This window comes from Trachypithecus francoisi, unplaced genomic scaffold, assembly GCF_009764315.1.
Source record: "Trachypithecus francoisi isolate TF-2019V2 unplaced genomic scaffold, Tfra_2.0 Lachesis_group0, whole genome shotgun sequence".
Classification (NCBI taxonomy): Eukaryota; Metazoa; Chordata; class Mammalia; order Primates; family Cercopithecidae; genus Trachypithecus; species Trachypithecus francoisi.
This window is the reverse complement of record NW_022681453.1, coordinates 65,315,467-65,333,620: the sequence shown is the minus strand read 5'-3', so window position 1 is coordinate 65,333,620 and position 18,154 is coordinate 65,315,467. Positions and strand designations below refer to the sequence as shown.

The following is an 18,154-nucleotide window of genomic DNA, read 5'->3' as shown; positions in this document are numbered from 1 at the left end:
GTGGCCGGATCTCAGCTCACTGCAAGCTCCGCCTCCCGGGTTCACGCCATTCTCCTGCCTCAGCCACCCGAGTAGCTGGGACTACAGGCGCCCGCCACCTCGCCCGGCTAGTTTTTTGTATTTTTAGTAGAGACGGGTTTTCACCGTGTTAGCCAGGATGGTCTCGATCTCCCGACCTCGTGATCCGCCCGTCTTGGCCTCCCAAAGTGCTGGGATTACAGGCTTGAGCCACCGCGCCCAGCCCACTTATGTTTTCATAAAGAAACTTTGGAAGGATACAGATAAAAGCCAATAAAACTGTCCGTTCGTGTTGGTGATGGTGGTGGTGTTTAGGAAAGGATAGACAGGAATAATGGTCGAAATTAGACTTTTCACTGTGTATTTCCTAATATTTTTTGAGGTGATTGTAGCATATATTCTAAAAATTCAGATAAAAAAGGAAACTGTTAAGAATGCAGATGCTGTCGGGGATGCCTGGCTTGCTGATGCCAGTGTGCCACTGTATGTGTGTGTGCATGTGTGTGTGTGTGTGTGTGTACACACATGCACCAGCAGCTCAGAGGTGAGGGAGGTGGAGGATTCAGGTGCAGAAGAAACAATGGATTCTGGGAAAGCCTTGGCTGGAGGTCATTTGATCCATCTCCCTGCCTTTGTACAACCCCACAGGGAAAGCACCACTCTTAATGAGTGAGAAGTCAAAACAGTACCAACAAGAGTAGACCGGGGACATGCGGAGACATAGGAGGGGACTGAGGACCAGAGCGAGGCTTCCATCCTGGATTTTGAGCCCCGAGCCGGGGTGCCGCTTATCTTTCATGGGGAAGTCAGGAAGCCGCCCTGTCCCTCCCCTTTGATTCTAAACCACCTTCAGGTGAGAATGCCCCTGAATGAAACCAAGAAGCCTAGGGGTAGCTTTGCCCCTTTCATGGGGAGATGAGGGCGAGAAAGGTGCCAGGGTCCTCAAAGATCTACTGGTTTGTTTTGGAAATAAGCACAGGGCTGCAGTTGGGCTGGTGCTCAGAGGCTCAGGGCCAGCACTGTGCACAGACCTTCGGTTCCGTTTGGTCAGGCCTGGCTGTATGGCTGGTGAGCATCTTACATATCATACTCCTATCTGCAGTGCTTTCCATCTCGGGGCAGAGGTAGCTGGGGTAGGGCAGTAGGGGAGACACATATGGGGGTTCCCTGCAGTGCCCAGGCTGCTGGCAGTGAGCCACTCACATCTCCAGGACCATGACGATGTTGGCCTTTTCTTCGAAGGCATCCACACACTGGACGAGCTTGGGGTGGTGGAGGCAGTTCATGATGCTGATCTCCTGCCGGATATTCTCTTTCTCTTTTGCTGAATATGCCTTGAAGAATTTCCCTGCCCAGACTTTTCGAGTTTTCTTTTCTACAAGTCGAAAGACCTGTCCAAATTTCCCACTGCAAATGAAAGGAGGAAGACAGAAAAGCCACATTTAGCTAAGCTTTCCACTAACTTGGGGTTGGCAAATTATGGCCCATGGGACAGATCTGGCCCATCTCCTTTTATAAGTAAGGTGTTATTGGAGCATAGCCCTGCCTGGCTGTTTGCATGTTGTCTATGGCCGCTTTTGCGCTACAGTGGCAGAGCTAAGTAGTTGTGACAAAGACATATCTCCCATAAAATCTAAGACATAGGCCTTTATGAAAGGCCCAGACTCCTGCTCTAGAGCAATGAGGCACATTTGTTTTTTCTTATCTTTAAACATTTTTTTGTAGAAATGGGGTCTCACTATGTTGCCCAGGCTGGTCTTAAACTCCTGACCTCAAGCAATCCTCCCACCTCAGCCTCCCAAAGTGCTGAGATGACAAGCATAAGCCACCACACCTAGCCTTTGAAGCACACTTCTAATGTTGACAAACCTACTGTCAACCTTGGCTGATGGCGTCTCTTCTCCTCCCTGCAGTGGGACCCATGAAGATGGGTGGAGACAGCCCTTCCCAAATGCAGAGAATTACTGAGCAGTTGCCTGCCTTCCTTCCACTCCCTACCACTGATCCCCTGGTGATGGCCCAGGCAGGGTCCTGCTTCCCACTGCTGAGAGAGGGGAGAGCGGGGCTCCTCTGTGATGGCACCGACTCCTTTCTGATACTGTTACCCGGTTTCCATCACTCCTTCATTTCCCAGAAACCGCTGGAAATACAAGTGGAGTCCCACTCCTTTCTCTCCCACCTCTTCTGTTTCTCCAGGGACAGGGCTAGGGGCAGATGAACAGCTCGGCTCAGGATTGGGGTCTGAGCCCACTCTATCCTCCACGTCCCAGGGAGAAGCCAGAGTAAGCAGTGCGACCAAGTTCATGAGGGAGCTGGATGACTGCTGCGCATTTAATGGAGCACTAACGCACGCACTGCTTTACAGTGAGCACCGATCAGCCTCCACTGACTTCTGTGGATCAAATGGAAGGGATACCAAAGATAAACTGATCCAGTCCTCTCATTTTATTTTATTTTTTAAATTATTTGATTTTATTTTGTTAAGTTCTGGGGTACATGTGCAGGATGTGTATGTTTGTTACATAGGTAAACGTGTCCCATGGTGGCTTGCTGCACCTAACACCCCACCACCTAGGTATTAGGCTGAGCACACATTAGCTCTTCTCCCTAATGTTCTGCTCCCCCCACCCCCCGCCCTCCCCTGACAGGCCCCAGTGAGTGTTGTTCCCCTCCCCGTGTCTCACTTTAGTCCTGGGCTCTGAACAGAGGCATGGAAAAGGAAGGACTTGCCCACAGCCTTTGCAGAGCTGGGACGGTGCAGGACCGCATGGGCAACTCTGCAGAGAGTCCTGGGTGAGTGACGCTTTCATGGGTCCTGCGGGACTCTCAGTCTGGGGAGGAGGCAGGGCCCAGGGTGCAACAGGAAACTGAGGCACTGAATCTAACTGTGAGACCTGCACCACCCTCACCCTGGGAGCCCAGAGGCAACTTCCCATTCCACTTACGATCCTAATCTGTCTTCGATGTCGTAGACGTCAGATACTTTTTGTTCAGTATTGATTGTCACCGTCCGATAATCAACCTCGGGCTCCTTCTCATCTGTGGGGCACGGGTCAGGGTTGGTGTGAGCCTCAGATGCCCCCACTCAGCTCCCTCCACCCCAAGAGCCTGACCTAAGGACAGGGGCTGCACTCACCATCGTCTGAAACCTCCACTTCATCCTTTGGCTCTGGGGGGGCACAAGGAAGGACCGAGAAGACACAGGTGATTAGTACTGAAGGCTCACTGAGAGTAAGATGTGCTGGGGGCCTGCATCCCTAGGCAGAAGACTACCAGGCCCAGAGCTCTGGGCATCCCCTGGGGCTGGTCAATCCACATAGCAAATAGGGCCTGATGCAGAATGGCAGGTGTCAGCCTCCTCCCTCCACTCAGCTCCACTTCTCCACCAGGTCTCCCCTCCGTCCCATCCTCTCTAGCCTCATGGTCCCCAGATATACCCTTCTCCACATCTCATCCAACCCTTCCTGACTTTCAGAACCTATACACAACTGTGACAGTCTCTTTCTCCCCTGGCTCAGAAGTCAGCAACTGCTGATTGCTTCTAGTGTCAAATCCATGTAGCCATTTGTTGAACATTATTGATGGCATCCCAGCACTGGACCAAGCATCTTGAATATCAGTTATTGTGGGCATTCAAAACATATTACACAGAAGGCATGGTCTCTCCTTTCTTGTAGCTTATAATTTAGTTCAAGAGGCAAAAACACGTATACTTGAAGTAACAATTTACAAAGTGTATCATAATCATGCACATATCACCACCATTCAAAGTGAATACACAACAGAGGAGGGTGACACAAAATGGGGCAACTGTAAGTGACAGCAATTATTCTTGGAAGAAATGCCTTTGAGTTGTGTCTTAGAGGAAATGGTGGAATACAACAAGGGGGTGAGTAACGTCACACAAATGAAACCAACAGGTATTTGTGAGGCAGGCGGGGAGGGACACAGTCACGCCAGCTGCTCCCATGGCTGTGTCAGGAGGGAAGAGGGGTCTGGGGAACAGGAGGGGGTCCCCGGAACAGGGGGGCATCCAGCAGAGCATACCCACTTCAGAGCTCCAGGCCTTCCTTTGCCTTGATACAGGTTTGTTTATTGACAATCGAGCCACCTGACCTTGGCTGACTGCCTTTCCCTTCCTGGGACTGGGTTTCCCCGTCTGTAAGAGGAAGAGTTGCCCCTGATGTCTCTGGCCCTGGCTAGCTCTGGATGCCATGCTTTGTCTTGTGCTGTGTGCTCCTCAGCCATCGTCTGGGCTGTGTCCTGGCTGACAGCTGGACAACGAACGGGAGGTTTCCCGAGGAAGCAAAACAAAGACAGGAGAGAAAGCATAGAGGGAGGAAAAGGATTTTAAAAGTGTGAGTGTGTGTGAGAGATAGTGTGTAAGGGTGGGCATATGAGTGTGAGTGTGGGTGTGCCTGTGTGAGTGTGTGAGTGTGAATGGGAGTGTGTGTTTAGAGTTCTTAAAATGCTGCTGACAAAGCTTAGTCTTTTTTAAAAACTAAAACTAAACATGAATGGGGTTGGGAAGTATTATCATCACAGAAAGGAAATTGCTATGGAAAAATAAAAAAGAATGAGATAGACAGGGATACGCAGATAGAGTCCAGCTGAAGGATCAGAGGTGGGTTTCAGTTACTGTCCTGTGCCACATTTTCCCGGCGTGGCATGGAGACCAGTGTATTCTGAGCAGCAGAGTGAGAGGGAAAGGAGAGGGCAGCTTTCCTGGCCTGGTGTCAGGAGGAGCAGTCTTGCCAATGGCCCAGCAGGAGGGGACTTTCCCTGCTTGCCTTGAAGGGAGTATCCAGTCCTAGAGTTGGCCCCTGCCTGTCACTGTGAGTCCAGGTAGACAGTCACAGGGCTAGCCTCTGGCCTCACTCATGAGCCCACATCCATGCCTCACCTTCGCCTCTCACCCCAGAGGTCTGCGGCAGGTCTGATTCTCCTGCTAATGCTCTGGGGGAAGGACCTAGATCATTCTCAAGGAATCCCAGCCCCTCTTTCTAGTGCCCTGTGTTCCTTTATGCTGCAGAAAACTCAGATCAAGACTCCAGACTAAGCCAGGAGCAATGGCAAGTGCCTGTAGTCCCAGCTATTTGGGAGGCTGAGGCGGGAGGAATGCTTGAGCCTAGGAGTTCAAGTCCAGCCTGTGCAATAGAGTGAGACTTGATCTCTTAAAAAAAGATAAAGATTCCAGGCTGCTACGTCCCCTTCTGCTTTTCACTTCTTGTCCTGCCTCTCTTCTATTTGAGGGGCAAAATGACCACAAGGGGAGGATGAGAGAGAAGTAGAGGAAAGACCACAGTTCAACTAGTGGAGCTCTTGGTGCATAAAGCGTTGTTGAGAAAGGTGAACTGGTTTCCGTCTTTCCACTAGGGAAGGAGCTAAAATTGCAGCAGAAGGGTCTTCCACTGAACTTAAAAAAAAAAAAAAAAAAAATCTGTTCAGAATGAGCTATGAATCCATGAGCTAAGGGGAAGGCTATTTGGAGGATGGTTCTGAGATATTTCTGCAAACAGATGAGAGTCTCATTACCCTGGAGTGTTTGGGAGAGGATCAGCTGAGTGCTCAGGACCCTCACACGCCACAAGTCCAGTCAGTCCCCCGGACAGAGAATTGTCCCTTCCTGCAGCCAAGGACTGTTGCACACCCAGAGAACACTAGAGGGCACTCAAGCCCCGGAGACAGCCTCTGAGGCCCGGGCATAGCTGCAGCCTGGGATAGGAGCGGTACAGACTTTATATATTGAACTGTCCTGGCGGTTGCAAGGAGGCCACAGTTCTGCAAGAAGCCTCAGTCACAGTAGCTGTTTTGCTAACAGTTATACAGACTAGAACAAATTGGGGTTAGGAGCAGGGATGGAGTGGATTTGAGTGACAGCAGGATTCGAGGGGGAGTACAGTTCAAGACCTGGCTGGGCTGGGAGGGGGCGGGGCTGTGGTAAGGTTCTGGCTCTGTGCACTTGGGTTTGGGAGTGCAGTGTCAATTCAGGAACCCTAGTCTTAGGAGTGGCTCCAGTACAGAGAAGCCACTGGAGCTCCATGGGGAACCCACGCTTTGTCCCCCACTGTATCCCCAGTGCCTATGGCAGTGCCTAGGACACAGGAGGGGCACAGAACACATGGTGAATGAATGTGAGGTGAGGCCTAGAGTACACACAGGGATGCAAATGAGGCAAGAGGATGAAGTAGAAGAGTGAGAGGCAGGAGTGGCAGTGGCTGTGGTGGTAGTGGTGAAGGTCAGAGCCAACATTAGCTGGGCTTCATGGAGTGTGGGTTAATCAGCACTGCCTTTTCAATATGATCCCACCCCCATTGCTCCACAGAAATGACCTGCAGTGACCTCTCACTCAATCCCACCTCTCTGCCAACACACACACATATGCCTTTGCGTGAACACACACGCCACTTCCCTAAGGGCCATTTCCCTCTTCAGCAGAGGGATGGCCTATGAAGCTTTATAACTAACAAGCATCTGAGCAGACCACAGAGAACTTTTACCTGGAATCCCCCCAACCAGAGTCCTCTGCCCTGAGGCCTAATACTTGCCAACTGTTCTGCTGTCTTCCTCCTCCCCCTTGGTAATCCAGCCAGCCTCAGGTGGGGAGTAGCTTCCTGTCTAGAAGCCCTGGATGAACTGGACCCCTCCTCTGGATTTCAAGTGATTTCAACATTGCCCTTTGTCTAGTCCCAGCTGGGAGGGGTGGCAGCAGGGAAGGGGAGTCTGAGGGCCCAGAGAGGGTTCAGTGGGCTGATGGCAGGGAACAAGGGAGAGGCCACTTGCCCCAGACAGGTAGTCCCAGCTCTTCCTCCTGGCAGAGTCTCCCCACAACCCTGGGAGCAGCTGTCCTGGACCCCTGGGGGCCACACCTCACAGCTCCCATGGCCTCTGGTCCTGCTGCCTGGGGTTAGCCAGGGATTCTCCAGCCTATCCTTCTTTACACCATAGTATAGACCTCAACCATTTCCTTTCCAGCCAATGAACATCTTCACACTGCAATCTTATTCCTTTTCCTGTCACTTTTCCAAGTAACATCCTAACAACACAGACTGGAACTTGATTGCCCCCCTGGGACCCACACTCTATGCAGCCCCCACTCTGCTCATTTCAGAGGGACGTTGTGTGTGTGTGTGTGGGGGGGGGGTGTGTAAGAAGACAGCGATGGCAGTTTTGTTACTCGGTGTCCCCCAACAGACATTTGGGAGTGGCTAGTGGTTGGTATCCCTGCAAAAGCTATCCCAGGAGCAGGCACCACACCTCTGTGACTTGCTCCATAGCTCTCAAGGAGACCTGCTCTACACATATTGACAGGGCTCAGTGGGTAAAGGCCACCCAACACACAGCTGCTCACATAAAATTGTAAAGTTGGTATGTTTTCCATTGGTACCCTAACTTTCTTTCTTTCTGGAGCCCTTGTTTAATTGAAAGTAAAGTTTTAATACCTATTTTGTACCTAATTTCAAATTTTTTTCAAAAGTAAAGAGGGTCATTGAATCAGATGACAGTTTCCATACTCACGATGGCTCTAGCTCCCTGGTGATGCCAGGCCTGCTCACTTTCTCGCTTTCTGAGCTTTGCTCAGGTTTACTATTTGCCTCATTTGATTTCTAATTCCTTGTAGTTAGAAGGAGTCAAATACATTCTCACCTAGTGATCAGTTTTGGTTTTCAAGTGACACTCTGCATATGGAGCTCAGTCTCCTTCAATATTTGAGTCTTCTACCATCTGCCTCACAACTCTACATTATGCTGTCTCCAAGAGCTCTCTTCCTTTGATATCCCTCCACCTTCTCCTCACCCCCAACCTTTTCTTATCCTATATTATTTAATTCATTTTTCTTTCTTTTTTTGAGATGGAGTCTCACTGTGTCACCCAGGCTGGAGTTCAGTGGCGCAATCTCAGCTTACTACAACCTCTGCCTCCTGGGTTCAAGTGATCTTCCTGCCTCAACCTCCTGAGTAGCTGCGACCACAGGCATATGCCACCATGTCCAGCTAATTTTTTGTACTTTTAGTAGAGATGGTGTTTTGCCACATTGCCCAGGCTACTCTTGAACTCCTGAGCTCGGGCGATCCACCTGCCTCAGCCTCCCAAAGTACTGGGATTACAGGTGTGAGCCACCACACCCGGCCTCTTATCCTAAATTTACAAGGTCCTTTTCCTGTTCTTCACACAAAACTTCTTGAAATAATATTCCATGCTTCTGGCCTCTCTTTCTTCCATTTATTCCTTAACCAGGGCAACCATCTTTTCACTCAGTGGAAACTCTACAGACTGATCACAAATATCACTATCAACCAAAGGACTAGAGCCGAAGACCCTCTGAGTCCTCATCTCCTTCATCTTTATTTAGCATTAGATGCAGTTTATGAAGCCCTCTTTGCAACTTCTCCCTCCCCAGTTTCTTTGAGACTCCAGCCTCCTCTTGGTTCTCTCCCCTCTCAGTCCTTTCTCCTGGTACTGCAAGCTCCTTCCTCATGGTACTGGTATTGACTTTATCTACCACACTCTCTGTAACCTTATCAATGCCCATGGTTTCAATTATTAATTAAATAGTAAAGACTTCCAAGCCTGCAGCACTAGCTTAAACCCTTCTCCTGGGCTCTAGACCCAACAGTCCGAGGATACCTTCCCTTGGCTATCCCTCAGATGCCCCAACTCAGCAGGGCTGAAACCACAGCTCCCCTCTCCTCCCAGACTCCCTGTTATGTAACCTCCAAGTCACTCAAGTCAGGAACCTGGAAGGCAGCCTGACCTCTTCCCTCAGTCTAACCAAAGGAACACAAGCTTCAGGCCAGACAGCTCTGAGTTCAAGCATCAGCTCGCCAATTACAAGCTCTGTGACTTTGGGCAAGTGGCTTCTCCCCTCTAAATCTCATTTCCCCTATCTGTAAAATGAGGGTAATAACAGTATCTGCTTCATTGGGTTATTCAGATTGGATAAAACGATGCATATAAAGTGATTAACACATCGTAAGCTTAGAGTAAGTGCTCAATACATGTTAGCCATGGTGACTTATAACAATAAACCTCTAGCTGGCTCTTGAATTTGTGTTCAGTTACACCAGCCAGGAACTGTAAGTCATCTTAGAATCTTCCAGTTCTCTTCCTCAACTCTCTATGCAAAAAGTCCTCAAGTATGCTCAATTCTACCTCCCGAGGCTTGAAGTTCATGCCCTTTTCATCCCTCTCCTGGACTGTCATCCCAGAGGCCCATCTGGTATGGCTGACTGTAGTCTCATCTCCTCTGACCTACCTGCCACTCCAGTGCTTCTCAAACGTTCGTGTGCCTCTGAATCCCCTAAGGGGTGGATCATTTTCAGTCAAGGCCCAGAAGGGCCTGGGGGAGTCTGCTTGCTAAGAAGCTTCCAGGATGCCAAGGCTGCTGGTCCACAACTGCACTATGAACAGCAAAGCCCTGCTCTTTCCCTAGTTCTCCAAAAACCAGATCTAATCTTCCTGATCCCCTGCCTGAGAATCTTTGATGAACTTCACAACTTCACCTAAAATGCCCTTTTAGTCTTAAACTTCCTCCTGTTCTATCTCACACAACATATGCCTTGGCCACACACGAGCATCTGAAAATGCCACACACTGCCATTGCTTTGTAACCTTTGCTCATGCTGTTTCCTCTTGTAGAGTGCCTTTCCTTATATTCCGTGCCTTTTAGAATCCTATCCCACTTTCCAAGACTTAGATTAAGTGTTACCTTCTCCAGAAAGCCTTCCTTGGTCTCCAGGGAAAAACGCTCCATGCATTCTGCTATGTCCCCTTGGCTCTTTGTTTACCCAGCTATAATAGCATGCATCCTTTCTCATTATAGTTAGCCATACACACCTCTGTTCCCCTAGATTTTAAGTTCCATGTCTTATCTTTGTGTCCTAAGAATCTGACACCAAGTAGACACTCAACTATGGATACAAGAGGAGGAGAGAAGGGGTGGAAGGTGGAAGAGGAACGTGAGGCCTACTTGAACTTCTGGTGTGCCCCCGAGTGGCAGCATGCCACTGGTGACACCATCACCCGCTGGTGGCAGCATGCCACAATTGCTGGTTCAATGTTTTTTGAAATGTCCTAAGTATTAACACTTTTGAAGAATGGCTCCACATCACTGTCTTGGAAACCAAGACCCCAAAAGACCCTGCCAGTCATCATTAATGTTTCCTCAGTTCCTCTTCACCCCTTTCAGTACAGTCTTAACATACACAAGGTCAGTCATACATATTTATTTCAAGCCACTGATGAAGTGAAGGCAGCCTACCTTCAGGTTTCTCTCCTACCGTTGTGAGTTCAGACTCCTGGCTTGGCTCACTGGTTCCATACACGTTGATTGCACGTACACGGAACTTATACTCATGGTCAGGCAGCAGGTCCTGGACGTTGAAAGAGGTGCTGCGGCATGTGGCTAGTTCCTTCCACGTCTTGTTGGCTGAGTCCCAGATCTCGATGCTGTAGGACTGTACAGCACTGCCCCCATCGTACGAGGAGCCATACCAGGACAGGGTCAGTGAGGAGCTCCGAATGTCAGAGGCACAAGGTGTGCCAGCTGGGGGGTCTGGCTTATCTGGGGATAGAGAAGCACAACATCACCCACACTTTCCAGAACTGCAGGCAAAGGAAGTTTTTGAATTACCTGTGTCATTGGGGAAAGGCAGCCTAGAGAACCCACTCTGAAGTCCCTGGTCCTGCGTCTCTTTCCCTCATCCGCATATCACAGTTAGAGCTATGTACAAATCCACCTGTACGGAAAGCCCCACATATAACTATTTGCTCCAAAAAAGGCGCCCCCTCCTTTTTATTGCTAGTTTTCCAGTCTACATGCAAGTCACGATTTCCTGTACTTTGCCCAAGTCATAAACATATTTGTCAGAGTAAACAGATCTAGGAAGCTGCCAAGAAGGCGTGGACTATTTCCCATCGAAAACATGTTTTGAGAAAGAGACAGGTCAGCATGAGTGTGTGTGTCTGTCCTTCGGGCCCTTGGCCAATGACCTGTGACATAACTAGGGGTCTGCCTCCACTTTCTCTGGGTCTTGAGAAATGCCTGCCCCAGCAAGGGGCGGTAAAGCACAGTGTTTCTGTTCTGAAGTCAGACAGATTCAGGTTTGAACACGGATCTGTCCCCACACAGTAGCTGTGAATTGCCCTGTGCCTCAGTTTCCTCATCTGTAAAATGTGCATAACAGCACTTGCATCACAGGTGGTTGTGAGAAATTCTTAGAAGAGTGGCTGGCTTGACTAGTCATTACTGTCAAGATTATTGTAGGAGTTTATTTCTAACTTTATATACTCAAAAATTACTCCTACCCTACCTCTTTTATTCTCAGAGGGCTGTTGAGATATAAATAATTTCAAAAGCAAACCACAATAGCAAATCACAGCCATCCCTGACTAATGGACAGAAAATGAGCTGAGGATACAAATAAGAAGTGGCCCTTTTGGCTGGCTGCCTTCTCATTCAGATGACCTGGCCTCAGAACTAGCAGTGCTGCCAACTTCAAGTCAAATCATGGTAGCCAATACTTTAATGAGGCTCTTGAGTTTTGCTGATTTTATTAGTTGCTTATCTGAGCAAAACTCTCCTATTTTTCAGATTTAGTTTTTGCAGATGGTTGGTTAGCTACAGATATCTGTGTTCATTAACACTTCATCTCCCCCAATGCTTTTTGAGTTCATGAAGCCTCACAAACTAGCAATTGAAACCATGCTTTTAAGCTATGTCATTCCCAGCAAATTTGAAACTGGTTTGTTTGCCTGACTTTCTCATTCAGAGAATGGTGCCAATATGTTCCTGCCTCTTAGGGTTTTTACAAGACTCAAGTCAGCAAACATAAAGTACTTGACTGCTACTCTCCCACCCCCAGCAAGGCAGGAAGGCCAAAGGCAATTTCTGTAAATGACCCTGTCTATATGGAGAAAAATCTGCATGTGTATACATGTATATACGTATATACTCATACTCATATTCCTTCTTGTCCCCTCTCCCAGCCCTGCTGATCCACATTCCAGCTCAGAATGTGCTGCCTAGAAACTGTCTATCCCCAGTAACCAAAGCCCTGGGAATGATTCTGGGATTGGGACAGAGCCACTTCCCAGTGCTGGCAGTCATGCAGAGGCCTCCTGTGATGGAACCACTTTTGCTGGCTGTTTAATATGTTCTCTTAGAAAAACTGTTTGTTCTGAGAGATATATTGGCCTTTTTTGAAACATTTCTGGTTTTGGCTAAGATGTTTATTACTCTAAACTCTCTTAAAGACAAGTGGTTCAAGTCCTCTCAAGACCCAGCTAAGGAAGTAAAAAAGCCTAAAGAGGGATGGAAGACAGACCCACTACTCCTCCCAGAGAAGGCTGCTTGGAAACCATGTGATTGGCCACGGCTGGAGTCGTGTGGGTTTACAAATGAATGCACTCTGCCAACTGATCTTCCTTTTGCTTTGGTCAAGAAAAGAAAACTGAGAAATGGGTGTTGCAAAAGAGTACCCTACCCTGTTTTGTACCCTACCCTGTTACAGATTTGTACCCTACCCTGTTACAGATGTCTCTTGGCTGAAAATGAGAACCTATACATGACACATGTGATATATAAGACTTGTCACACAAGAGAAGATGCAAAATTCGGGGAGAGGGACTTTAATTCCAAGTGAAACTCCAACACTTTTAAGAAATTTGCTACCAAATTAAGGAGTTCAGAAAAGACCCAAGTCAGAAGTCCTACGAGATTGGAGGCCTCCCACCCCTCCACCTGCCTTTAGAGCTGTGGGCTACACTTAATGCTTTCTGTTCTTTCTAAGCTATGAGCCCCATGCAGTGGTTGAACTAGTGAGGGATGAAAACCCTCAGAAAAGAACAGATGTCCTTAGAACAGGGCGCTCCTGTGAGCCTGTCCTCCATGGCGACACACTCAGACTGGGAGGGAGACCCTGGGCATCTCTGGGCGAGGGAGACTCCACATTTCCTCTGAATTCTCCCAGGGCTCCCTGGAGGCTTGATTAACAGACTAGGAAACTCAGTTGAGTCTAAGACAAGAGTCTCCAATGGCACCAGCTCCAGGATTTTCTCCTCAGCAAATGTTCTAATTCCCAGGAAAATGGAGGATCCCGTCCTACAGCTTCCCACTAGAGTAACTGCCCTCGAGGTCTCCTGGTACTCGCTTATTTGAAGATGACCAGTGGCTGTGCCTAGCCCCACCTGGATGTCCCTTCCCTGGGACTTCAGCAGCTGCTGGAAGGACCCCCAAAGTTCATCTACCTGGATAATCCTAGCCCTTGAGAAATGGGTCCTCAGCAGCTAAGGCATTTTTCTTACCAAGAAAACCCAGCAGTCAGTGGCAGAGCCAAAAGGAGATTCCAAAAAGCCTCTGGACCCTCACTCCAGGGCTCAGGACTTTCCAGGCTATCAGGCAGAATGAGCTCAAGAAGGCATCTTGCTTAAGCCTGAGCTGAGCATTAAGATGGGAAATCATGCAAGCTCCAAACTCAGCATTTGGGGATTATTGGGTATTTGGGGTTCTCTCTACTTTGTTTTTCTCCTTTAAAGATATGAAAAGAGACCTGCTTTTCTCGTGCTGGGTGAGTGACCTTAAGGAATCCATCTGGGTGTGCTGCTCACTGCCCCCTCCCTCATTCCCTGCAGGCCAAGACCAGGGGCGCATGCACAGGAAGAGGCTCTGAGCATCGCAAATTCCTGGGCTGCCTTTTAAAATATAACAATAATAAGTCTCCAAAATAGCTAAATATCACTTATTTAAGCTAACAGAGGGAAAGGCTAGTTTTTATTATCGTTTGAAAAATGGGAGTCAGAGATGATCTGAAAAGAAAGTGTTCTTTTAAAGAATATACGAAAAGAGAAGTTTGCTGCTAACAAGGAGGAGTTGTATTCAACTGGCCTTATTTAGCTGGTCTGTAAATGCATGAAGACTCTCTGGAGCAGGCCAAGTGATTTCTGTTTTACCTCATGTACGTTTTACATCTGCTTAATAAACCCTGATCAGAGAATACAGGGATGCCCCTGGAGATGCACAGGTAAATCTGAGCTTCATCAGGTTTACTTTGAACTAATTCTGAGTGCACGGGCTCTGAATGAATGTGGCTTTGCTGTGTCCATCAATGTGAGTCCTATTTTATTGAGCAATTCTATTCTTAGCTCTTTGAGGGGGAGGCAGACAGAAAGCCTCGGTTCTCCTCCATTCCATTCCCCTCCCAGGACGGCACTTAACATGCTGCTCCTGCCAGCTGGCGGACAGCCACGCCAATGGCCCTGTCAGCACTGGCCGCAGAGAATAAGAAACTAAACCATAAAAGGCCAGAACTGCAGCCCGCGCAGTGGTTCTGCAGAGGAGGGGAGTGCGTGGCACCGCGCAGGAGCTGGGCATCGTGGGGGCTGGGGGAGGGACGGCTGAGTACAGAAAAGCAGTTCAAAGAAGCTGACCCCAAAGTTGCTTAAGGAGGAGCAGATGAGAGAGAATATCAAAGAAAAGTTTGAACTGATGCTTGCTGATAGGACGGGAGTATAGGGCCAAATCAGGGCTTCAGGACAGATCTAAATGTACCAGCAAACTGGATCACTAGCACCAAGCCTCCACAGGTTCCTGACTGCTTAGGAGGAAATTCTTCAAATAAGCACCTGGAGTCACCAAAAAGAGACAGAGTGAGAAAAGGGTTGTTCTCCTTTAGAGATGAAAAACCCATTCCCTGACCCCTTTGTACACCAGTCTTCCCCAGCGTGAAACTTCTAACCGAAAGAAACAAAAGAACGGGGGTCAGAGGAAGGAAGACAAAGGGAAAACGGGACACGGGACAGGATGACAGACACTGAGAAATGACTGAAACAGAACACAGGGTGAAGAAACAAGGCCAGGGAGAGAAACAGAGCAAGAGAGAAAGTAAAGAGAAATATGGACAACCGGGGGTAGGGAGTGGATGCTGGAGCTCAGTCCTCTGTGAATTCCCTCTCCCAGGTCCCCCGTGTCCAGGGACCATCTTCCAGGGGGCTTCGCAGGACTTTCTGTCTGGGGAGTTGGGCCAGGGCGTGGAACCCGTGGTCTGTTCTGGTAGCTGGCATGGGCGCAGCTCACTGGCCACCTCAGTTGTCTTCCCAGCTCTGTATTACTTTGACCTTTATCCTTCTATCTTCCCTATTTACCTGGTTGGACAAGGACTTCTTCTTCCCCAACTGCTTAGGGGCTGGAGGGAGGTGCTACAGGGCTTCCTGAGGCTCAGCATGAGAAAAATGGAGGCACAGACGTCAACAGCTCCGTGGCATGTGGATAGCTCCCCAAAAGGCTTGCATGTCCCTCTCAAGATGAATTTTACAGCCAGAGTGTTCCTTTACCTTTTGGGACATTCTGTACCTACTTCACACTCCCATGAGTGGCACTGGAGGACAAGTGTTTGAAAGTTTAGAGCTAGTTCCCACTTAACCCCTGACGCACTATGTTACTTTGTTCAGATTAGTCCTCAGTTTCTCCTGCGTAAGACTGGGAAACATCAGCCCTGTCCATCCTAGTCCTAAGGTGAGTACGAGATGAAGATGGGGAGAAAAGCTGCTTGAGAACTAAGTCAGGGAATCACAGAATGTCAGAGAACAAAGCCAAGGAATCACAGGCCACCAGAGAACAGAGGTGAGGAACCACAGAATGTCAGAGAACAGAGTCGAGGAATCAGAATGTCAGAGAACAGAACTGGGGAATCATAGAATGTCAGAGCCACAAGAGACCTGAAGAGTCAATGTCTCCAACTTCTAACTTCATGTCTAGATACCTCCATAAGGGAGATTCCAGGGGAAGACTTCTAACCACCGTAGCCACACAAGCCCTGTTACCAACAGTTCCTTTTGTTCTGTGTGCCCACGTGTGTATGTGTACCAGGAACACACAGGAAAGGCTAGTTTGCAGGAAGTTAAGGTTGGGATCAGCACACACAGCTCAGAGTTTTGCACACTGCATAAAAGGGGCCTAGTGGGGGCATCTGGGCCAACCTGTCCTCCCCAAGGCCAGGTCATGAGCTCTGGGGTGAGGCTGGGGGTGTTGTACCCTTTTCACTCTGCCCAGCAAGGCCACTTTTTCTAATTGTCACAAATATGCCCTGTAAGCTTGAAAGCCAAGGACAAATGGAAAACCCGCTCGGGTCTCGTGCACACATCAATAAATACCAGGTCAAAGGCTTTCACACGCACAACATATGAAGGCCCACAAATGCATGAAGCATAGAGACTACTCTCTATCTGTCTGCTCCTCTGCCTGCTCATTCTTCTGCTGTCCCAAGCACCTGCCACACGGGGAACAACTGTAGCAGAACATGACAACTGGGGGAGACTGGTTAGAAAACTCTCTTGATGCTCCAGGAGAGAGCTGACCAGGGTACGAAGACAGTGGTAAGGAAGGAGAGGAAAAGTGAACTTGAGAATCAGTCTGGAGATAGACCCCACTCAGTTGTGGGATGAAGGAGGTGATAAGGAAAAGCGAGTGGAGTTAGGGTTGGGAGGTCATAGTGACCTCAGAACAGTCCCTGCAGACTAATGGGGTGTGGGGGTGAGGCCACAGGAAGCTGGAGGGTGCTGGGAGGTGAAGAAGCAGAAATGCAGTAGAGACTCACCCCTGTCAGAGAGAGAAGGTAGGGTGGCTAGAGTGAGAGAGAACATTACAGGAGATATTCATGCCTGTGCATCTGGCTAAGATGGTGACAGTTATGGGCTGCTGGGAGGAGCCAGGAGGGAGGAAGAGGTTGAAGAGAGAAGTAGGGATGGTGGAGTCCCCAAGGGCCTGGGGTCCAGAGCACAGGAGAAGGGAGCAGCCTTTGGTGGGCCCAAAGTGGGCCATCCCCAGAGTCTAGAGGGTGGAGTCAGGATGGGGACAGATACAGACACCTGTGGTGTGGGGGCCAAGAAGGTGATCAAGCTTATGCCTCATGTCTCGTATTTCTCAAAGAAGCTAGATGTCAAAGTCTGAGGGCAGGGAACTCCAGGAACAGCTATCACAGAGAGGTGTTAATAGAGACAGGGAAAAGGATTTCTGCCCAGCCTTGGCCCCTCTGCTGAGCCTGGAGGTCAGCAGGCTCTAGCAGGGAGTCTGTAGGTTGCCATGATCTTCTTTCTGTGGTGCCTTATACATCAGGCACAGGAGTGGTGAGAGAGAACGGGTGATGAAGTCCTGAGGCCCACGTATCTTGCCTGGGGGCTCCCTGCCTTCCCCTTGCCCCAAGCTCCATGCCACCCAGCCACCAGACTCACCCACGACAGTGAGGTTGACCTGGGCCTGCCTGCTGCCCAGCTTGTTCTCCACCAGCAGTGTGTAGCAGCCACAGTGCTCCTGGCGTGCAGCCAGGATGGTGAGCTTGCTGCCGTTCTCGCTGTTCTCCACCTTCATGTGCTCGCTCTCCTGGATCTAGGGGTGGAGGAGGATGGAGCAGGTGCTGGAGCCTTGGGTCCTTGGGCTAGGAAAGGAAGGGGGCTCCTCCCCATTCCCTACTTCCTGAAGGATGCAGCTGGACAAGCTGTGGGGGGCTCGGTCTAGTCTGGACTCTGCACTTCCCCCGAGGCCCCTTCTCTCCTGCATCCAGAGCCCAGCTTCCCTGAGGGTACCAGGTCTGTGGTGGGCAAGGAGGGTGCGGAACAGGGGCAGAATGGATGAACGAGCTGAGCACTCACTGCTCCCAGAAGTATCCTGGTCTCCCTCTACCTCTCTGGAATGGGATGATAGGAGAACTCATCTCAGCAGTCATTCACAAGGTCCACTCCAGCGGGTTCTAACCTGTTCTGTGCTGTCCAATGCTGTAGCCACTAGTCACATGTGGCTATTTAAATTTTAACTAGTTAAGTGGAAACAACCCAGATGTCCATCAACTAATGAACAAATAAACAAAATATGGTCTGTCCTGACAATGGAATATTTATTATTAATTCATTGAAAGGAATGAAGTACTGATTCATTCCTTCATGAATGGAATAATACAACATGAATAAGCCCTGAAAAGAGTATGTTAAGTAAAAAAAAAAAGAGAAAGCTACACAGAGAGGATGACATACTGTATGATTCCGTTGATACGAAACATCCAGAGTATGCAAATCCATAAATACTGAGAGTAGGTTAGTAGTTGTCAGGGCCTGGGGAAAGGGGAGGAATGTCTGCTAATGGGTCTAG

The 18,154-nt window shown here is 49.1% G+C and overlaps 1 protein-coding gene across 1 annotated transcript in view; it reads right to left on the bottom strand.

The window, feature by feature from the left end:
* MYLK (myosin light chain kinase) overlaps nt 1-18,154 on the bottom strand; it is a 189,347-nt gene that overhangs the window by 32,762 nt on the left and 138,431 nt on the right. The window contains 5 exon segments of the mRNA XM_033211001.1: nt 1,222-1,425; nt 2,964-3,057; nt 3,155-3,187; nt 10,280-10,582; nt 17,245-17,398. Coding sequence (XP_033066892.1) covers nt 1,222-1,425; nt 2,964-3,057; nt 3,155-3,187; nt 10,280-10,582; nt 17,245-17,398 — 788 coding nt within the window.